General features: G+C 38.9%; 1 protein-coding gene across 4 annotated transcripts in view; it reads left to right on the forward strand.

Moving 5' to 3' along the window:
- The window catches only part of PHF20 (PHD finger protein 20), a 46,066-nt gene that overhangs the window by 19,860 nt on the left and 3,903 nt on the right, over positions 1 to 22,303 (forward strand). For 3 of the 4 annotated variants that reach the window (XM_035123396.3, XM_035123401.3, XM_088673472.1), the window contains 14 exons: positions 1,602 to 1,773; positions 3,975 to 4,059; positions 4,885 to 4,964; positions 6,464 to 6,848; positions 7,457 to 7,564; positions 10,772 to 10,945; positions 11,204 to 11,386; positions 11,566 to 11,841; positions 13,113 to 13,211; positions 14,003 to 14,167; positions 16,972 to 17,147; positions 18,704 to 18,839; positions 20,892 to 21,087; positions 21,575 to 21,974. In XM_035123396.3, coding sequence (XP_034979287.3) covers positions 1,602 to 1,773; positions 3,975 to 4,059; positions 4,885 to 4,964; positions 6,464 to 6,848; positions 7,457 to 7,564; positions 10,772 to 10,945; positions 11,204 to 11,386; positions 11,566 to 11,841; positions 13,113 to 13,211; positions 14,003 to 14,167; positions 16,972 to 17,147; positions 18,704 to 18,839; positions 20,892 to 21,087; positions 21,575 to 21,974 — 2,635 coding nt within the window. The remainder of the gene's footprint in view (positions 1 to 1,601; positions 1,774 to 3,974; positions 4,060 to 4,884; positions 4,965 to 6,463; positions 6,849 to 7,456; positions 7,565 to 10,771; positions 10,946 to 11,203; positions 11,387 to 11,565; positions 11,842 to 13,112; positions 13,212 to 14,002; positions 14,168 to 16,971; positions 17,148 to 18,703; positions 18,840 to 20,891; positions 21,088 to 21,574; positions 21,975 to 22,303) is intronic. The other variant, XM_035123402.3, reaches the window with a different exon arrangement.

Consider the following 22,303-nt stretch of genomic DNA (forward strand, 5'->3'; position numbering starts at 1 on the left):
TACAACTTCCATCATCTCCAACCATTGTTCTCGTTGGCTGATTATCCAAAGCATTTCGAGGACACCAGGTTGGAGAAAGCTGCTGTATCTGATATTTATGTGTAGTCAAGGATTTGTGATGTTCAGAACTTGTTTTTTCAATTCCTGATTCTGAGAGTAAACTAATCTCCCAGTATATCAGAGTAAAGATAGGGGGGAAAATGTAACTTTATTTTGCTGCAGTTATATACAGTATAGGCTTCTAGGCAAATTTAACAAGTTTTAAACAATGGAACTTTCCTAAATTTTAATATAGATGTGATTGCAATTGTATAATACAAAGACAGAACATATTCGCATGTCATTTTGTTCTGTACTTTGAGAGTAAACAATCTAAATATGTAGGATATGAACATCATGCATTTTATTTAACATTCTAGTAGCATGATCTAGTAGCAAGAGATCAGATATGCTTTAGAAGGGTCACCATCTGGTGAACTTTCTCCTCTTTCTGTCTGTCCTCATAATTTATTCTGAACAAACTTCTGCTTTGAGATAAAAAATTGCCAGAACGATCTCCCAAACTCATCTGATATGAGTAGGGGATGATGAAAATGTTCTCTGCTTGAAGATGGATTGATTAATATGATTTGCTAAAAAGGATCTTGCTCCATAGTGTTTGAGGACCAATCAGGAGGAACTGATTATTCTCTAGGATCAAGCATATAGGTCTGAGGAGTCCTTCTCAGTTTCTGTACCCACATGATTATTGCACTCTTGAAAATTTCCCAGTTAGTTTGTCATATGGGATTAAGCTATTGTTTGTTACTTTTGAAGTTAGCCTTAACAAAAGTGTAGATTAAACTATTGTAGAGATGTACATGTTGTATGGGTCCGTGTTTAATTTTTAAAATAGACTAATTCTTAACACTACTGAGTGACACCAAACATTACAAAAGTAGATTTCCCATTCTTCTTCGTCCTCCTTCAGCCCCCTCCCCCATTTCCACAAGGTCCTGTAACTTTCCAAGGCAGATTTGGTGGGTATGCAGTCTGTCTGCCAGCACTTGGGAACAGTTGGGTGTCACCCACCGTTAACAGCAGTGTCAGGTCGGGGTGCTGACAAATTAGCATTGCCTATTGTCACCATCCTGAGGATACCAAGCAGCTATTCCTAGGGGCCTTTTTGTGGTTCTCTGATGGCATAAGATTTTTAACTTCCCATCATATACTGCTGATAGCACCAGCAAGGTTGTTTGGCTAGAACATTAGTTATGATGAAAAGTGCAAGGTCTGCACAGCAGAAACAAGGATAAAAACCATGACTGGAAACCATAACTTAAGAATTCACAAGTCACAACCATAAGCACATAAACTGTCGGCTCTTTGTTAACATGATTTCAGGTGTTTGTCATATTTCCTAGAAAAAGAAAGCAGTTTTGCTTAATAATAAAAAAGCAGCAAGATTAAAGTAATCACAAAAAGGTGGAAATTGAAGCTATTTGTGTATCATATTCATATATTTACCAAAATGTATGGCTTTGTAATATAGTTACTCCTTTTCCAAGACAATTATTTTCATTTTTTGGCAAGAATATTTTAAATTAATTTTCTTTGCATAGGTATCCAGCTCACATTGAAGAAATTGATTATGAGGAAGGAAAAGTGCTAATCCATTTCAAACGCTGGAATCACCGCTATGATGAGTGGTTTTGTTGGGACAGTCCTTATTTGCGTCCTTTAGAAAAAATACAGTTAAGGAAAGAAGGATTACATGATGATGAAGGATCTTCTGTAAGTAAAATCAACCTAAGTTAAAGCTTGAAGTCAACACAATTCTTTGCAAACTTGTGGATGCAGATTTAATTGTTTTCAAAAAAATATTATTGGTATAATAAAAAAACTTGCATACTGTTTCTTCTTAGCTGGGGTGGGATAGAAAAAATTATAAATAAAATATGGTAACCTTGGGCAACATTGCTGTTTATAGACATGTTTTTTGTCCCTGTAAGGCATGGGTGGGGCAGTCCATGGAACTATTTGGGCCCAACACAGATGCCAATGTAGCCCGCATCCCCTCCAAACCACTTTCGCCTGACTTCAAATGTGAAATCAGGTGTGGGGCAGAAAAGCATGTGGGTATAAGTCAATGCCTGTTTGTTTATAAGCAGGGCTTGCAGGTGTCGCCAACAGTGAGACCTCCAGTGAGAACTTTCAGAGTGCATCTCCGAAAGCTCTGGCTGTGATCCCTTTTGAAATCTATTCGCATGTGCAAATGGACTTATTTTCTCTACAGTCCCACCCACCTGTTACTGTTGGCCCACAGGGGATGAAGGAGTTAGAGATGCAGTCCATTTGCCTGATTAGTTCTCCACACCTGCTGTGAAGTTTGCTTTACAGTGCAGTCTGGTGGGCAGATCCTTCTTACCCCAACTCTGTGTGGTCCAATTTGATAGGTGGATGTCACAGTGACATCAGGCAATGAAGCACTTGAAGTTCCAACAATCAGCTGATAAGCCATGCTTCAAAGCACTTTTGAACTCCTGCCAATCAGGTGATCGGCAACATTTCAGAAGACTCCTTTGGCCCTGTCACCTTTTTACCTTCCCATATATGGCATTGTGTATGATGTAGGTGATTGGCACGTGGGTGTGGTTTAGCCAAAGCAGCCTGTTGGCTTTAATTAGGCCTGCAAAGGTTCTACTCTGTTGTTTACTCAGAAGTAATTCCCTTTTACTTCAGTTAAGTTTACTCCCAGATATATAGGCATAGAATTGTATCCTTATTATTGTCGTTTTTCATGGCAATTTCCCATTTTTTATACAAATAACACACTCTTCTGCATCCAAGAGTTCAATAATATTGCTGCTTATGATGATCACCTTGCCTTGACAATATGTTTAGAATATCAAAGCTATTGTGCCCCTAGGCTGAGTAGAATTATTAAAATCATTTGTAAAATAATTGGTGGGAAAACCAAGGTAATATCAAAAATATATGATACATTGGAGTGGGAGGTCAAAGATGAACAGGTCAAGGAGGTAATGATCAAGTGGGCTTTAGATATTGGGAAAACCATTAACAGCATGTGAAAAACTATGGAGAAAGAATTGGAAATTTACAGCCTGTGAAGTATTGAGGGAAAACCTAATCAAGATGTTTTATAGGTGGTACTTAACACCTACCAAAATAGCTAACATGTATAAGACAAAAACAAATTTGTGCTGGAGGTGTGGTAAGACAGAGGGGACACTTATACATGTTTGGTGGACCTGTGAAAAAATCAAAAGCTTCTGGAACACAGTGTATGACGAGCTTAAAAAATGTTTAAGTATACCTTTATGAAAAATACAGAACTAGGGGTAATGGAAACAGGTATAGCAAGAGAAGATCGGAAAATATTTCTCTATGCCACAGGAGCAGCAAGGATCCTAATTGTTAAAACTGGAAAAAGAAACTGCCAACAAAAACGGAATGGGAAGATAAACTCTTAGAGTATATTGAACTGGCTAGATTAGCAGAAGCAATTAGAGATCACACTAGACAAGAGTTTCAAAAAGCATGGGGAAAATGCAGAGAATACTTCACAAAACAGTGCCCTAAAATACATACCTGGACTTGTTTTAATTAATGTCTGCCTGCAGGAGACTTTGTGGATATTTAAGTTATAATTGGAAAAATCTTAATAATTATTCATAAAGGAAACAGTTTATAAGAAGTAAATAAGGAGGCCAGATACAGGATAAAGGAAGTCTTTTATTTGGTTGTTTGTATTGTTGTATGTTATGTTCACTGTATGTTATGTTCACGTTTAATGAGGGTGGATTTGTGTATTGGGGGTGGGTTGTGTTATGTTGTAAAAAAAATTCAAATAAAAAAAATTGGTTGGAAAGTCTGCTGCAGGAATGTTTTGTTTACAGCATAGATTACTTTATTATTGCTATGATGCAGCATTGTATCCTGAACACTCGCTTCTATATGTTTCCATTTTTTAGGGATTTCATATAAATGATCAAGTGTTGGCTTGCTGGTCTGATTGTCGTTTTTATCCAGCCAAAGTTACTTCTGTTAACAAGGATGGTAAGGCATAATTGTTAATTTCAGAGTACACTGTAGAGAAACATCCTTTATGACTGCTTTCAGAAGTCGTCTTGAAAATGAGTAGCTGCTGTATATGTTCCATGCTATTCCCAATTTTTATGACCACTACTTACGAATGTTATGAAGAATTGAATTGGTATGAACACTAATTATGTAAGGAAAGGTAATGTGAGACAATTCTGTGGATTAATTTCTAGTAGTATGGGCATGTATAAGTTCCATTGCTTGGATCCAGACATTTCTTCTGGTGGAAGAAGGGTGTGGATATAACTTCTCAGATTCCCGCTGCAGCTCCTTATGCTCTCTCAAAACCTGCTCTGGAGATTTGGTGAACTCTCAAGAAAAAGAGGTTTTTGGTTAAAATTGTCCGTACCACCTTTTACCAACAGGATCTCACCAAAGGTGTCCATGGAATGAAGGAGCCTTTCTGTTTATAAAAAGCTAAGTTTCACTGCAATGCAATAGCTTTTCGCATTTATTTCCACTTAATGGAAATAAAAGCTATTAAGCAGATTTTAAATCTCAACATTTTTCTTGATAAAAATATAATTTTTTGCAATCAAATCCAGTTTTTCACAGTGATGGAAACTTGTGATCTGGAACTTCTGAAGATTGCTTTTACCCCATTCTTGCCTATTGCCCATGATGTCTGAGGTTGATTGAGTTGTAATTCAAAACACCTGAAGGACACCAGGTTGGGGAAGACTACTCTTGCGTGCGAATCGCTTTGTGTTTATGCTTTGAGTAATTAGCACACTATACAGTTGCTGCTTCAGTTTATGTGGGGTTTCTTTTAAATTCCAGGTACTTACACTGTAAAATTTTATGATGGTGTAATTCAGACAGTCAAGAATATACACGTCAAAGCTTTTTCCAAAGATCAGGTATGAAACTTACTTTTATATTTTGATTTGGTTAAACTGATTTGGGGGCAGAACATAAATTACAGGGTTGTTAGTTCATGTGTTTTATTAGAGGACATACAGTCTAAGATGTAGAGATGAAGTGGATTCTGGTTCACACTGCATCTTGGATTAAAATCTACACATTTTGTCCACTGAGGACCCATGCACAGATTAGAACATGGATCTCAGATTAAACTGCATGATTGTTTCTTGAATCTGCACATATGTTTACACTGTATTACAAGATTGTCCAAGGGCAACTTTTTCCTACAGTTTTCTTCTGCATAGTATTTTTAAATGTTCCCAGGAAGCAATTGTATCTTAAGAAATGGGGTTCCTTCCTGGGGAATTGTAAGGAGAAAAAGGTGACTGCCTTCATGACCTATGAGAATTGCCATCCCCCCCCCCCCCCGATGCAATGTCCTTGTAAGGGAACGAGACAATTATTGTGAGTGGGCTATACAAATTAATGGAGGCTATCAGTGGCTGCGAGCCATATGTTCTATATCTACTGTTGGAGGCAATATTCTTCTGAATACCAGTTGCTGGAAATCCACAAGTGAGGTGAATGCTATTATACTTAGGTCTTGTTTGTGGGCATTCCTTACATATCGTAGGACGTATTAAACATAGCGCTAAGTAGATCACTCACTAAGTGGATCTCCTTGCCTGAAGGAGTGATCTGCCCTCTCCTCCTTCCATGCAGTGTTCCGGGGTCTTACCAACCCTCACAGAGGCAGCTGGGGTGGGTGGGTAAAAACAGTAAGTTGCTTTGAGAGTATTTTTTTGTGTGGCAAGTGACAAGTAAACATAATAAATCATAATAACCTTTGCTGGAGGTCCTTCTCCGGGTTCCCATTCTGAACCAAGATCTGGTGTATGTTTACCAGGCAAAGGACCTTTTCAGTTCTGCTCTGACATTTTAGAACGCACTCTGCAACGAGGTCTCAGCTGGTACCTACTTGGGTATCTTTTCAGCATGAGGCAAAGACTATTTCATTTCCCCAAGCTTTTAAGCTTTTGATTATCAGCTTTATTCTGTCTTATGTATTACTTATTTCTGATTTCATAAATCTTAAGTTTATTTTTATGTATTTGTTTTATTGTGTGTTAAAATTTAATTGTACGCCACCCTGCTAATTTGATTAAAACACAGATTATAAATCTTAAATGTAGAAATTCCAGACACTAACCAGTTGTCCCCCCATGTAATCTCCTATGAGCACTGAGTGTTGTCGTATGGTACTTGTTTCCTTATGTACTGCTTTATAGCTTTTAACTCTTTTTATATGTGCATGCAATCATATTAGGAGAAAGGAACCAGACAATAGTACTAAAGTTGTACAGTCACAGGATTCTTTTAAGTGTATATTGTGTGTTTTATTAATTGATTTATTTCAGTGCCTCCCCCTTCCCAGTTCTGTAAGTAAGTTTAATTTACAATGGAAAGCAATCACAATTTTTAAACTTGCTTTTAGTCTATTGTGAGTAATTCAAGACCCAAGGAGAGAGGTAATGAAATCCCTTCATCTCCTGAAAGATGGGAAAAGTTTAAAGAACCGAGGAAAGCAACTGAGAATAGTAAGAAAGACAAGGATGAAAAGACGTTAAAGACTGAACGAAGGTCTAAACCTGATAAAGAAGGGAAACTAATAGTTCCTTCAGAAAAGAGCAAGGTGTCTGAAAAGGCTCTACCCAAGGATGGCAAAGAAGACAAAGAGAACATATCTGAAAATGACAGAGAATTCTCAATAGATACCCAGATTGAAAAGAAACCTGAAAATGATAATGTGAATAGCCCACCAGAAAACCTCAAAGAAACTAAAAGACGACGTGGTCGACCACCTGTGGTGCCTCCTGCAGGTCAGTGGTAACAGTCAAGGCTGTGTCTCATTCATATATGGTGGGAGGAGGAGAATCTGTGGCCCTCCAGATGTTGAACGTCAATTCTCAGCAGCGCACAAGCAGGGCCAGTTGCCAGGGGTGACAGGAGCTGTAGTTCAGCATCATCTGGAGGGTCACAGGACCCCCCATCTCTTCCTTCTCCTTGTGTAGATATCCCAATGTAGGTGATACAGAATACAGATTTAACTAGTTATTATGCTAATTGAATTTGAACTGACCATCAACACACACAAATTAGTGTAAGTTTTCTACATCTACACTTGTTAAAGCCAAGAGTTACAGTGTTTGGGGTGCAAGATCTGTCATCCATTTCCTAAGGAACTTGTGATATTAATGATATATGGCTATTATCTCAGCTGGTACCACTACATATTATAGAATACTTCACACACACACACACCCAAAAAAGGAAGGTGAAACTAGATAATTCAAATCCTAAGCTCCATAAAAGTTTTATAAAACGGTAGAAAAATGTCATTTCTATTTTAAAAAAGAAAGAAAAAATCTGGTTACCTCTTCTCTTGGTATGTTTAGAAACCTTTTCCTTGCTCTATTTACATATTTAGAGCAAGGCTCTCAAACATTGCAGCCAATAACTTTAGAACTGAGAAGGCGGAAAATACCTAAAGGAGGAGAGATCCCTTCAAAACGTCCCCGACTCCAGAAGAACATGTGTGAGTATTTTATTCACTTACTTAAATAAGTTTTTTTGCATTTAACTGGAATAGGAAATATTCTTAAAGAGAGGGAGCGCACACACATATTTTAGCAAAACTGGGTGGCATTCAACTAAGTTTTGCCCAGAATAGACACACTGAAATTAAAGGACCCAACATAGCTATTTTCATTAATTTCAGTGGGTCTGCTCTTAAGTAAAGCTTAGTTGACTATCATCCATTAGATTTTAAATTTAGGCACATGAAGGCTTTTTCATGTATTTCTAATTTTCTGGTTTTATTGGGGGGCGGGGAACCAAAGGACAAAAACACTTCAGATGTGCAAATCTATCCTCTCTTGCCACAAAAGCCGAAGTAGTGCCTTTTCTGTGTCAGTTCCCTAGAACAAGGGGAACAGGATCTGGCCAATGGGCCACATTGTTATCTTGGCCATCCCTCATGGGTGAAGTTTGACCCACCAGCTGTCACAATGATTGTGGGTCACTTGCCCCCACGAACCTACCGGTACAGAGCCCCTTTCAAGAGATTCTGCAAAATAGCACTTTGTAAGGAACGTGACAGCCTTCAAAATCTGCTATTTCGGTCCTGCTAATCCCTTTTCTAAACTCTTTACAAAGTCATTGCTTTTTCTTGCAGTTCTCTTTGCTAACTAATGAACCAAAGCGAGATATAAAATATAGGGATGTGTGTAATGGCTAAATAAGCAGAGATGAGACTATTTTTATGCTCTGCTGTTCTCTCTCTCTCTCTCTCAAAAATGTTTAACCTTACATTGCAAATCTTCAATTGCTTTTTAATATGCTCTGATCTTTTTAAGTACATGGTTATCTGAATACTTGGACCTTATTTTGACTCATTTTCTGATTTTTTGCAATAACTGAATTGTATAAGGATGCTTAGCTTGAGTAACTTTAGCTTTATTGTATACATTTCATCCGTTTATATAAATAATAGTTTAAAAAGTAAAAACAAGTTTTTAAAAAACAAAAAACCTAGAGAACACTTGAGATGTACCTGTTTTGATGAGGTTCAGTCTCATGATTCCTGCATAATTTGGCTTGATAGGCATTGTGTAATCTTTAACATTTTTGTTTTGTTTGTTTTTCCTCTCCCAGTGTTTGGGCATGCATTTCAGGCCCTGAAACTCTTTTGTTTCAGTAACATACAGCTTATGGAAATGGCACAGGGCAGGATTGATACTTGAGGGCAGAGCTCTAACACAGCAACATCAGGGACACCAGAGAGCTGGTGAGAGGCTTTTAATATCATGCTCCCCCCCAGCATCTCAGCTGCCCCATCATCAAATTATGAGCCAGAAGCCACCTTTCTATCTGCTCTGCATGAGGAAGAGTTCCACTCCTGAGTGACAGTTACATCTTCCTGAAGGGGTGGAATTTGCTTGGGTTTGCTACTGGCCTCTAAGGCCCATAGTGTCAAGAGCAACACACAGCTGAGGGGAGCCTTGAATATCACATTTTCTCTAAACTAGGGGTCAGCAACCTTTTTCAGCTGTGGGCTGGTCCACCATTCCTCAGACCATGTGGTGGGCCGGACTATATTTTTTTTGGGGGGGGAGTGAATGAATTCCTATGCCCCACAAATAACCCAGAGATGCATTTTAAATAAAAGGACACATTCTACTCATGTAAAAACACACTGATTCCCAGACTGTCTGTGGGCCAGATTGAGAAGGTGATTGGGCCGCATCCGGCCCACGGGCCTTAGGTTGCCTATCCCTGCTCTAAACTGATTACATGTCACACCATCATCTTGTATTAAATTGTATCATCTGTTGCAGATCTACCTTAGAAATGCTAGATCAAAAAACTGTGTGTAAATATATAAAATAAAATTATGAAGCACTAGCCTTACATTTTTTTGTGAGAACCACCATCTGACTATTTAGATGCCATGAGAGGTCAGATTTATGGTATGTGGGTCAGCTGGAGAAGCTGATAATTGTACATCAGCATTCAGCTCTCCTGGCTGGACATTCTCAGCTGACTAGTGCTCTAGCCTTTAAGTTCTGTGAGTGAGTTTGATTCTCTAAGAATTGCAGTCTAATATTTAGACTTCGTTCATATTTGGTCCTTTGCTTTTCATTGAGTCAGTTTTATTCCACACAGCAGACAGTCTTCCAATCTTTAAAGAGCCGACCCACTTTCTGTTACAATAGTTTTACATTCTTTTTATGAAATCGTAATTTTATATACCGTATTATAACCTGCTCTAAGTGGTGTGTTCACACTAGAACAGTGAGATAAATGCTTTAATAAAGAATTAAACAATAATGAGGGGAAAGCACTGGGCATTTCCCTTTCTATATTGAGTTTGGCATGTAGCTTAGAGCTGCTGGTCACTTCCCTCATGTTCGTTTTAATGACCTTTATTGATTAATAGTGTAGATACTTGATAGGAACACCTACTAACAGAAGGAGCCAGTAAAGGTGACAAAAGGGGTCAGGTGGAAAGTTGCAGATTTATGGGTAAAATAAAGTAAGAGTAGTTCACTATTTGCCTGAGTATTTGTTTAATTTCTTTTTTAAAAGATACTACATGGGACATATCTAATGGTGTCATCTCAATTGTGCAGCAGACTTCCACTCACACAAATGGGACTTCCCCTTCCTCTCTCTCCCAACTCTCAACTCTGCTCTGACAGCTTGGGGAACCCTCTGAAGTAGATTGTGGGGCAAAGGGGGTGAGGAGAGGAGAAAACAAAGGGGAAACCCTGTTGTGTCCACTGGCACAGCTGTCTTATCTGTAACAACCCCCAGCACCAATAAGAAGATCCAGTAATTCAAAGACTGCTTCTCACTGGGCTGTGTTTGACCCTAAGAACAAAATGCCTTTCACTAACCATTGGCAGTGGATATAATACCTTTTTAAAAATGCCCATTTATAATATTAAGATATGCTAGTCAATAGGTTTGGATGTTGAGAACCTACATCCATGCTTCTGCGGAAGCCAGAAGCGAAGAGGAATTGTGTTACATGAAGAATGGATGTGGTCATAAAGATGAATGATAATTGCCACAAGGCCAACACATTGTGTATAATTTTATGTGTATATTAATGTATATAATTGTTTGGTGAAATGCCTTTGGTGGTGTAATAGGTTGCATTTGAATTAAATATGTAAATATTATGATAAAATTTGATTGCTAAGAGTTTAAAAATAAATGGTCTTAAAATTATTTTTAGCGCAAGAAAAGTTGAAAAATGCTCTGGACAATGAAAAGAATTCTATAAAGAGACGATCAAGACATTCTACTAGTAGCAGTCATGAAACTTTAGATACTGACCCTGTTGCACCACTACTGGATGAAGTTGGATCTTTAAAAGAGCCAGAATCTAGCCCAAAAGAAGTTGTAGAAGGTAAACAAGCTGATTTTATAAGTGCCTGTCTTTAATTATAAGCCACCCCTTGATCTTAAAAAATAAATAAAAATCTGCACATTAGTTGTAAAGGTGCATTGAATGTCACGTGTAGTGTTGGCCCTCATTTTAGTACATTTCTTGCTTGAGTTCTCTTAAGGCTTTAACTTAAAATGTAGACTTGGCTGTTAAACACTTTATGTTAACCTGAGTGTTTCGTATCTGTGTATTCTTCTCTTACCTACCCTTTTGACTTAGGCCCATTAGAAGCATGTGTTGAGTCTGACCAAAAGATTAATGAAGAGTTGCCTCCATCTTCAGAAGTATCTCAGACTTCAGTACCTCAGATTTCAGTAGATGACACCAGATTAAAGGAAGAAAATACGGCAGAGCCTTCCTCTACACCTGAATTACAGGAGATTTCAGGGGCGTCTGTTACAGGTTAAGTTTTTACTAATTATATTTTTCAGGCTAGGCTTCTTTAAAAGTTAGTTTGAAGGGCTTTGGGCAGTGTAGTCCTGATTCCCCACTGTGCAAAAGGCTTTACATGTCTACACAAGGCTAGTATGTTACAGTTAAAATGCATGTGGTTCTTAAGTTTACATCTTGTGTTCTTACAGTAGCCACTGCTTCAAAGAGAGCTGACGTTTTTACTGTTTCAAAAGCTGCAATAGAACATGAACCCAAGTTTAGATGCAAATTTTTGGATTGTTCCAAATCCTTTCGGAAAGCCAAACTGCTGCATTATCATATGAAGTATTTTCATGGTATTGAGAAGTCGCCAGAACCACAACAGAGTCCAGCAACAAGAAGCATTCAAACAAGAGGCTCTGTAGCTTCTGAAAAGGCTAGTCAAGAATGTTCTAATAGAAGACGGACGACGTCTGGTTGCTTATGTGAGTGTTTTGCCAAAAGTATTCTTTCTCTTAACTATTTTGAATTGGCCTTTAACACACTAGTTACATTTATGAGCCTGAATCACTTGAGTTACATTTAATTATTAAAATTCAGCTTGTTATTGTTCTATTAATCACTTAATTTACAACATGGAGTTGTGCAAATTAAGTATAACCTTTAGGGGCACAATATAATGAGCCAGCAATTCGAGGAGGAGGTAACACACATTCATAGCAAATGAGTAGAGATTGGTACTGGAACATAGAGATATGACTAAAATGTAATTTTACGTGACTACCGATCTAGAAACACTGTAAAGGTAAAGGGACCCCTGACCATTAGGTCCAGTCACGGACGACTCTGGGGTTGCGGCGCTCATCTCACTTTATTGGCCGAGGGAGCTGGCATACAGCTTCCGGGTCATGTGGCCAGCATGACTAAGCCGCTTCTGGCAAACCAGAGCAGCGCACAGAAATGCCGTTTACCTTCCCCCCGGAGCGGTACCTATTTATCTACTTGCATTTTGTGCTTTCAAACTGCTAGGTTGGCAGGAGCTGGGACTGAGCAATGGGAGCTCATCCCATTGTGGGGATTTGAACTACCAACCTTCTAATTGGCAAGCCCTATGCCAGGGGTCCCCAAACTTACCTGGCTTTGGGCTGGATGCCTGCCGCGCCGATTGCATGGGGGGCCAGAGGATGGGGGGCCGCTCGCGGGGATGCGTGGCTGTGCGTACGCATGCGCAAACACTATTTCTGGGGCACTCCCGACCTGGAAAGCGCTGGAAATAGCTTGTGTGCATGTGCAGAAGCCTCCGACCCAGAAGTACACCGGAAATGACGCTTGCACATGCGCACAAGCTATTTCCGTCGCTTTTCCGGGTCGGAAGTCTGCAGCCGTGCTGCACGGCGCCAGTAAGAGCGGGCAGCGGGGGCCACATAAAAGAGCCTCGGGGCTGTAAGTGGCCCCCGGGCCGTAGTCTGGGGACCCCTGCCCTAGGCTCTGTGGTTTAACACACAGCGCCACCTGCACCTGCTAATGCATAAATACACCCAGTGCTTTTTTCTGGGGGGACGCATGGGTACGCATACCCCTAAACATTTTTTGAATCTTAAGGTTGGCCTCATTGAGAGGCAGTATTTCAATATGAGTGGGAAAATGAGAGTACCCCTAAACATTTTTTAAGAAAAAAAAGCACTGAATATACCTGAGTAAAAGCTTATTATTTTATCCTGTAAAAAATAATATAGATTTTAAAAATTCCCTTAAGCTAATAAAGAAAAGGAGAAGAACAAAGAGAAAAAACCCAGAGATATTGTAAGATCAAAATCAAAGAAGAAGAAAAAGAAGAAAAAGAAAACAAAATCAGGTAATATTGGAGGATATGGCTTCATTTAATTGTCTTTCCTTTGTTGATCAATGTCGATTTCTTAGCAGAAAACACTAAAACAATGTTACACTGGAGACATCAATGTAAACAAGTATACAGTTATGGCTCGCAAGACGAAATTAATTCGTTCCGCGAGTCGCTTCATCTTGCGATAATTTCCTCTTGCGAAGTGCGGTTTGCCGCAGCAAAAAAAAAATGTCTTGCAAAGCATGGCCATAGAAAACTTTGTCTTGCGAGTCACCAAAACATCGCAAAACTTTTTCGTTCCGCAAGGCATTCATCTTGCGATGTACCACTGTATATACAATTGTCTTTTTAATGGAGAAGTGTCACTGTTTGCTTCAGAGACAGGTGATGATGGCATCTAGCAGAGGGCGGGGCATATCAGTCCAGCCTCTGATTAAGCTTGTATTCTATGACAATGTTCTTGGACTCCCATTAGCTCCAGCAAGCATGGCCAGTAATCTGGTAATGGAGAGATTTAGTCCTACAATATCTGAAGGACACAGGTTTCCCACCCCTGTTCTAAGAGGAGAGCCTGCCTCCTACTGAGTGGAGAGCAGAGCATCTTATCATTTTGAAGTGGTTGTTGGTGATGGGCAAATAATGGATGGGGGTCTAAACTTGTAGGCAGAGGAGCCTAGAAGTATGGACGCTGTCTACACTAACTACTTGTTTGAACCAGTACAAACATAGTGCTGTTAATTCTTTAACCATGGAATCTTGGGTATATTCATTTTTAAAGTATTAACGCTTCCTAATGTTTATAGAGCATTCAGGGAGTGAAGAAAATGTTGACTTTTCGCAAGATCTTTCCCCTACGAGATCTGCCATTGCAGCGAGATACAATGCAGCAAATCGGCCTTGTGCACATTCGAGTACGCAACTGCAGGGTGCTGATTCTGGGCATCGTAAACACAAATCAAAAACGAACGGTGAGATTGATTTAGTTTCTACCTCAATAATCTTCACTTTAGAACTATGAAATGCTAGTAAAGGAATTGAAAATTTGCAAAGACTTGCTGCCTAGGATGGAGCGCATTGACTACTGCAACAACACATTATCATAAAGCATGATGTATTTGCCTTGCTGAGACATGCCAGCTCAAAGACCTAAGACTGATTTACCATATTTTCCGCTCCATAAGAAGCACTTTTTCACTCCTAAAAAGGAAGGGGAAATGTCTGTGCGTCTTATGGAGCAAAGGCCCGCTCGCAAGAGCAGGCTTGGTAGCCGCCATTGGGAGCTTGGTAGTGGTGGTTGCCCCTGCAAGAGGCAGCGGCGGGATCAGTGCCCTGAAAGGGTTCCTTTTCAGGCGCTGATCCCGCCGCCACCACTTGCAAGAGCAAGTTGCCCCTGTGAGAGCCGGTGGGGGGGATCAGCGCCACGAAAGGGCTCCTTTATACTTTATGTAGCTGCCATAAACATCCTTGAACCATCAAGCATTGATACAGAAAGAACATGGCTAAAAATGACACTCAAGTTTCTTTTCCTGGTCCCGTTCCACATCTAGACATGTCCATGTGTAGTTATTAAAGTGAAGGAGAAGGCATCCTAATCGTAAATCTTTAATCTTGATAATTTCCCTTAATTTGCAGATAAGTAGTTCAATATATTACTCTGTTAATTTAAAGTATTGTTAAGTAATATCTGGTGCTTCTATACACTACTAGTTTACAAATATATTAGAAAAATATTCAGTTGTATTATCAAAAAATCCAGTTACCCCCTAGCTGTATAAGCCGGTAAAGTCTTTGTGCTACAATATTGCTTGCCTCTGTATTACTTTCCCATATAAAGCTTTGACTTATAAAAGTATTGTGTTATGAGCATGGGGTATACAGGTGTGTTTGTGTGTGAGCTCAGAAAAAAATGATCAAGTGATCACCTTATTACTTGTGGGCTATTGTGGAAACTAATTAGTAAACTAATTGTATATGGAAGTTGGTTGCAGGTTCCTGTTTTTTCTTTTGGATTTGTCTCATAATATATTTATTTGTATCTGAACGCATTCTTACAACAACTATGAAGAATAACATTTTTTGTGTAATCGAATCCTTGTTAATAGAGCCACACTGTGACCTAGTGTGGCTCAGAATTGTGTGTGCTTCACTCTTCCTAGATCAGCCACTCATCTATGAGCATTAAGTCCTTGATACTTACTTTAAAATGAATTGGATTCTACCAGTTTCCATTCTAAATTCTTGCATTTGAATCATTTGTATCTTTCCAGAATGCTCACCCTTCAGGCTGAAATCTTCTAGATTTGGTTTCTGCTTAAAGGTGACTTACATTTTTTCTAATCTTAAACCAACCTTTACCTACTTATAAGAGGTAATGTCCACTGCTACTCTAAAGCAAATTAGAATTTGAAGTTAAATGCATTTTCCATTTCAATCACTATATGACATCTTTTAAAAAGCTGAAGACTTGAAAATAAGTTCTCCACAGCAAATTACTTTAGATACAAAAACAGAGGAATTATATCTAGATCCAGATCTAAATATTTGCTGAGCAAACTCATTGAAATCATAGGGAACTTGGAACTTTTTGTTGCAAACCACCTAAAGAGATGCCGAACCTCAATGACAAATTAAGTGTGTGTAACATGAAAATGCACATACCTCTGTTATTGCAGAGGAGTTTTGTATTTATTCTGCTCACTTACTTTAAACTACTTCTCTGTTGCTTCCCACATTATTCTCTGTGTGAGCTAAAATGGTATAATAGTCATAAGGGATATGATAATATATTTACTACATTTTTTGTTCCTCTTACTAAGCGTTTTTGTTCAGTGTAAGAAAAGTAGAGACAGCCAGTTTAAATAAACAACTCTTTATCATCTCTTGAAAACATAGATGATAATGCAGTTATGAAATTGAACATTGTGTGAGTGGACATCCTTTTCTCCCCATGTGCTCCCAGAATATTCTCCTGAGGGTTGAAGGACGCTCCGGAGTAGATTTGGTACAGTTAACAAGTGCAGCGCTTTAACTTTCCTCAAATGAGTAATTGCCAGTGCATCCAAGGGGGCTGAACCTTTCTCCTGCTCCTGGTGATCCTTGAGCCTGGGTTAGTTTTTTATCCAGATTGCCATCCATTTGCTTAGTTTTGTAGTCCTCAAGAACAGAAGCAACTAACCACTACATGCTGGTCTCTAGCGTTAGAATCTGTTTGGTTTAGTATCCCCTTAGGAACCAGCTTTTGTGTAGATGGAAGCGGTGTAACCATTGCTTCTATGATTAGGCAGTATAAGCAGATTGCTATTGGGGTATGGCCAGAGAAAGTACTTTGTGTCAGAAACTTTCCTTCCAGCTAAGGTTACCCAGGAATAAGTCCTTAGTACTTGATGGCAAGCTCTACTGAAAAAGTAAGCATGTGTAGGGTTGTAGTTGCATGTTGACATGATCCAGTCAAAGCAAATCACACAAGGCTCATTGATTTCAGTGAGACTGGCTTCCTTTTATTACATTATGTTTCTTGGCCCAGTTTTCAGTCAAGAAATTATGGGTTTGGCTGGGTTTTACCTTACGTCTTGCATTTGTTTATTAATGGATACAGATTTAAGAAAGCATCTGAGTCTGGCACAGAAACACAATTTTAAGCATAATCTGGAATGTGTGAAAGTCTTATCAATGGATTTTCTTTTGCTAACATTGTTTAGAATCACCACCTCCTTTGGCAGTTTTCTGGAATTACTCACACAGATTTTATTCCAATTGAATTTTTTGCACACAGAGGATGATACCTTGAGTGAGTCATCTGCAGATAGTTTGCTTTGGAGCGACGATGACTGCAGTCAGGACATTGATGTAACAACTAATCCTGATGAGGATCTTGAATATGATGATAATGACTTTGAAATTGTTCGGTGCATTTGTGAAGTGGAGGAAGAAAATGACTTTATGATTCAGGTACATGGTTGTAGATTGTGAGCGTAATTGAAGTAAATTGAAACACATAAGTAATTATCAAGTACAAATGGAAGTTTTATTGATATATTTATGGATACTTATGGATCTGTATGGTTCTACCTTGCTATATTTTCATTAAAGTCTAGGTTGCACATTTGTAAATAAATAAATATATTGCAGTGCTCTCCTGGATGCCTAAGCAATACTTAATTAGGAAGATTCATTTGTGCATGTTTTATAATAATTGTGTGTGTGTATAGATAGATAGATAGATAGATAGATAGATAGATAGATAGATAGATAGATAGATAGATAGATGATAGATAGATGATTGATAGATAGATAGATGAGAATCCTCATTACCAAACCCCAAAATGGTGATGCTGTGGAGCTTAACTGCTACCTAAAATTGCTTTATAATAGAGTAGATGGTGTCAGATATGAGGAACTTTAATTGTTTGCATTTGCCTTTTCCTCTGTTACTTTATGACTTCTTTTATTGTGTTGAAATTATTATCTCTAAAAATTTTCTGAATTGTTCTTACCTGTAACCCTTGATTGTGCAATTGATGCTTAGGTGAATGCTAATGTAGTAGCACTTAGAACAAATTCTTAAGATTTTAGAATGACACAGAGCTCATTCTGTGTCAAAAAGAAAACCCCCAAAATTCCATTACTGTACAAACATGTTGTGCCCCCCCCCTGTAACTCAAGGTTGTACTTCGCTTGTGTAAAGAAAGGGTAGGCATTTTTCACTCAGGAAGCTGGAGAAATAAGCCCCCCTCCCTACCATCCAAGTTTACCTGGCTTGTTAACTATAATGGTGGTAGCGACAGAGGATGGCCTACTTTTCCCATTCTGATGCCTGGCTTGGGAGCAGGTAGTGATGTAGTCTTCTTATTTAACATAGTCCTGAGGATGACATATCTCAGTGCTCCTGGTATCTGACTCACACGCCAGCCATTCAACTGCTGCTAGAGGGAGGGAGATGCAGGCTGAGAGTTTTGAGATTCATAAGAGGGAAAGACCAGAAGATCCTGGTGGAAACAGAAGATCCATTAATAACACAGGAAAAAATGGGATTGGATTCAAAATAGTTTTGTTTATTGTGCAAAATAGTTTGGTATGCTTAGCTTGATCCAGCAGGTGTTGAGGCCGATTTGGCCTTTACTAGTTCCTAATCCACAAGACTATATGTCGTATTTTCCTTCCAAAGGTGTTACATTCACATGGGAAAACTTAGGTTTGTGCTTCTGACATAATTTCTCTATAGATATATTGACCTGATATTTCCTGATTAATTTTCTTGCTACCTGATTTCCATGTTGCATAGTCCGTAATTTTCCGGTTTAAGGGAAAAAAGAATAATTTCCCATAACAACTCTTCTCTTTTTCATTTATTCTGTTTGTAAAAGAAATATGCACCAGCAATATACAGTCATCTATTCAGGCCTCTAAAATACCTTTAGTGTGTGTGTGTGTGTGTGTGTGTGTGTGTGTGTGTGTGTGTTGCATACTTTGCATTGATCTAATTCTGTTTATTTGACTTACAACAGTGTGAAGAATGTCTCTGCTGGCAGCACGGAGTCTGTATGGGTCTATTAGAAGATAATGTACCTGAGAAATATACCTGCTATATTTGTCAAGATCCTCCAGGTACAAAGATTTCTGAAGTTGCAGAGTCTTCTAATAGTATGTAGTAATTATTATTATTATTATTGTCTGTCACTTTTAAATACAACCTATTTGATTTTGTTATTGACTTATCTCCTGTTAATTTGCAAGTTTACATTATTATACATCTGAAGTGATACATTAGATGGAACTTTGTTTTCCTTGTCATTTAATTCATACTGTTTGGAGCATTCCAAATGAAACCACTTATAATGATTGTAATGGAAGTGAGGTAAATAACTTTTTACTCCCTTTGTTCCACGACTGCCATTCTGGGTAGTCCAGCAGTGCCAGAGGCTACCAGGCATGTTCCTTCTAACCCCAGATGGCTGTGGTTTCCAGAGATCCAAGGCAGATGCTTGCAAAGGGGAAGCAGAGATTGCATCCAGTTTATCTGGTCCTCCCTCTCATAGCACACACACAGCATGAATCAAGTAACTATGAGAGGTTGGAATAACCCTGAGAGTTTGGGTTCAAATGCATTCAGGACCCCAACAGCTTAATTTTTATGAAGACTCTTAAGAATAGAAAAGAAAGGAAGGGGGCAAATGGAAGAGGCAGAAAATAACAAAGATAACATTTTAGTTCAAGTCACATCTATTCCAATATAGCTACTTTGAGAAGGGCTTCTGGTCTCCTCACATATAGTAGCAGATTTGGCAACAGTCATCTTTTAAAGAGTTTCTGACCTAGCTGGGTCTTGATTGACAGGTGGCTGTATCCAGCCAGTCAGAAGTCAATTGTTTCCCTCAGGGAGGTGGCTTGACACATTCTGGAAAATGCATTATTATCGGCCAAATCTCCATCTCCCTGCCAGACAAGAACCTGTACTTTGCATATTCTGTACTTTGCATATTCAAAGGGAGATGTGACCTCTCCACTAAGGGAGAATGAGCAATTCTGGGCCCTCACTGCAGTGACAGTTGTATATAATAGCATGTGAAAAGGGGGTTAAACTGACCAGTTTTCAGTCTGTAGGACTTTTGTCAGTGTAATTTCTACCTTTTGAAAAGGGAAAACTGTTCTTGTGCCTCTAGTATCGTATGATACAGCTGTGTAGAGATGGTGTCCAGAATACACCACTGTAGCAGGCGAGCCCAATTCTGGCTTTTCCCTTCTCTTGCACTCCTCACAAGGAGGGTGCTGCTGAAACCAAAACAAACTCACCATCACAGCAGCACCTATCTTTTCATTGCCATAAGGAAACAGGTTTTGTGTGCAGTGGCAGCAGTAGTTTTCTCCTCCCTTGGAGCCAAGGATTTTGTGTGTTTATATTCAAGTGCAAAGATGTGGTTAACTAAGTTTTAGATAAAGACTTATGTGCATGTGTTTATACAGAAGAAAGTTCCACTATGTTCAGTGGGCTTACTTCACAGGTAAGTATAGATCTGATTACATCCTTTGTGTCTTTTACCAGCTTCCAAGCCAGTCTGGTGTAGTGGTTAAGAGCGGTAGACTTGTAATCTGGTGAACCGGGTTGGTGTCTCCACTCCTCCACATGCAGCTGCTGGGTGACCTTGGGCTAGTCACACTTCTTTGAAGTCTCTCAGCCTCACTCACCTCACAGAGTGTTTGTTGTAGAGGAGGAAGGGAAAGGAGAATGTTAGCCGCTTTGAGACTCCTTTGGGTAGTTATAAAGCGGGATATCAAATCCAAACTACTATTACTACTTCTTCTTCTTCTTCTTCTTCTTCTTCTGCTTCTGCTTCTGCTTCTGCTTCTGCTTCTGCTTCTCCTTTGACTGGCTTCAAATGAAATTCTGCATCATAGGACTTGCATTACTTAAGTTAAATGATATCCAGTTCACTATTTTTAAAAAAAAACCAAGAGAGAATTTTAGTATTACTAAATGTCATCCTTGTTTGTGGGGAGTGGTTTTTCTTCTTCTTTTGCAACCGTGCTTTAAAGTTGACTTTGTACTATTCCTTTTTAGAAGCTATGGTACTATTATTTGGGGGAGTGGGGGGGGGGAAGAGAATAAAGATTAAGTAGGAGAATATGAGAATTTTTTGATCAAAAGTTTTCATATATTTACTTTTGTAATCTTGCCCTCTCATTATTCTGCTTCAGGTAAGAGATCCAGTTTGAAATACTGGTATGAGAAGGAGTGGTTGTGCAGTGGTCACATGCATGGCTTAACATTTTTGGGAGAAAATTATTCCCACCAGAATGCTAAGAAAATAGTAGCTACGCACCAACTTCTTGGGGATGTGCAAAAAGTGATAGAAGTACTGCATGGACTTCAACTGAAGATGAGCATTTTGCAGTAAGCATTGTTTTTGCAAGTTCTCATTTGAATCATACCGATAGTTTTTTGAAGAAGCAAGTGTGGTTAGCATTGCAGATCTCTGTTGTGTGTGGCGTTCTATACTGTAGATCTAAATTTATAATGGGCTAGTGTGGACTTGTTGTTAACCCATCTTGAGAACTGGACACAGTGAGCTTCCATCTCATGTGCTCCCCCCTCTTCTAGTATAGCTGCAACAGAAGAGTTCAGAAACTGCCACTTTCATCTTAAATTAACCACAGCTGGCCATGCCATCCAATCCTAGACAAACTGATCTCAACTATAGTTAGTTGAAATAAACCAACTTTAAACCATATTTTATTAAGCCATAGTTTATTGACTACAGTTGACTGCATACTTGACCGTAGTTAATCTAAGCAGAAGTGAAAACTTGTGATGTTCTTGGAGAAAATGAGTCTCTAAAAGGTTTTAGTCTTGACTTCCACTTATTTACTTTTTTCACCAGAAGCAAAGAACATCCTGACTTGAAGCTCTGGTGTCAGCCTTGGAAGCATCTTGAAGTAGATGAAAAATCACACAGCACGCGCCACATTCATATTGATGAAAACTGTTGCAAAGAGGAGACTACAAGTTACAGAACTTTTAATGGAACCATTGAGAAACCTTCAACCATTCCTTCTGTAGAGGAATCATATATCACTAGTGAACACTGTTACCAAAAACCTCGAGCCTACTATCCTGCTATAGAACAGAGACTTGTCGTGGAAACCAGAAATTCAGACATTGATGATGGTGTCAATAGGATAAGAGAGAATGGAGATGATACTATAGTAGAGAGATTAGGATGGGAGCTGGATAGAGAAATACACAAGTTTGAAAATGAATCGAAACATAACTACTCTAAGGTATGTTGCATTGAAGTATTTCTGAGTTTCAGCAGCTGGGAAAAGGAAAATCTTGCCTCCAACACAAATAGATATGATAATCCCTGCACAGGGAAGAGCCGAGCTTGTATACTGAGGATAAGGGAGCATACTGTCCATACAACTTGGAAATTCTGAGTAGTTGCTAATAGAAATATACATATAATACATTGCTGGCCAACAATATAAAATAAAATGCAAAGGTGAGAATTGCAGGCTGTATCTAATGCTGCTCCTTGCACTGACAGAAGGCTCTTTGATCAATTGTAGAGGAAACTGGAAGGGAAGTGATTTCCCCCACATCTTAGACT

Source organism: Zootoca vivipara, chromosome 7 (genome assembly GCF_965207765.1).
Source record: "Zootoca vivipara chromosome 7, rZooViv2.hap1.1, whole genome shotgun sequence".
In the NCBI taxonomy this organism is placed as follows: Eukaryota; Metazoa; Chordata; class Lepidosauria; order Squamata; family Lacertidae; genus Zootoca; species Zootoca vivipara.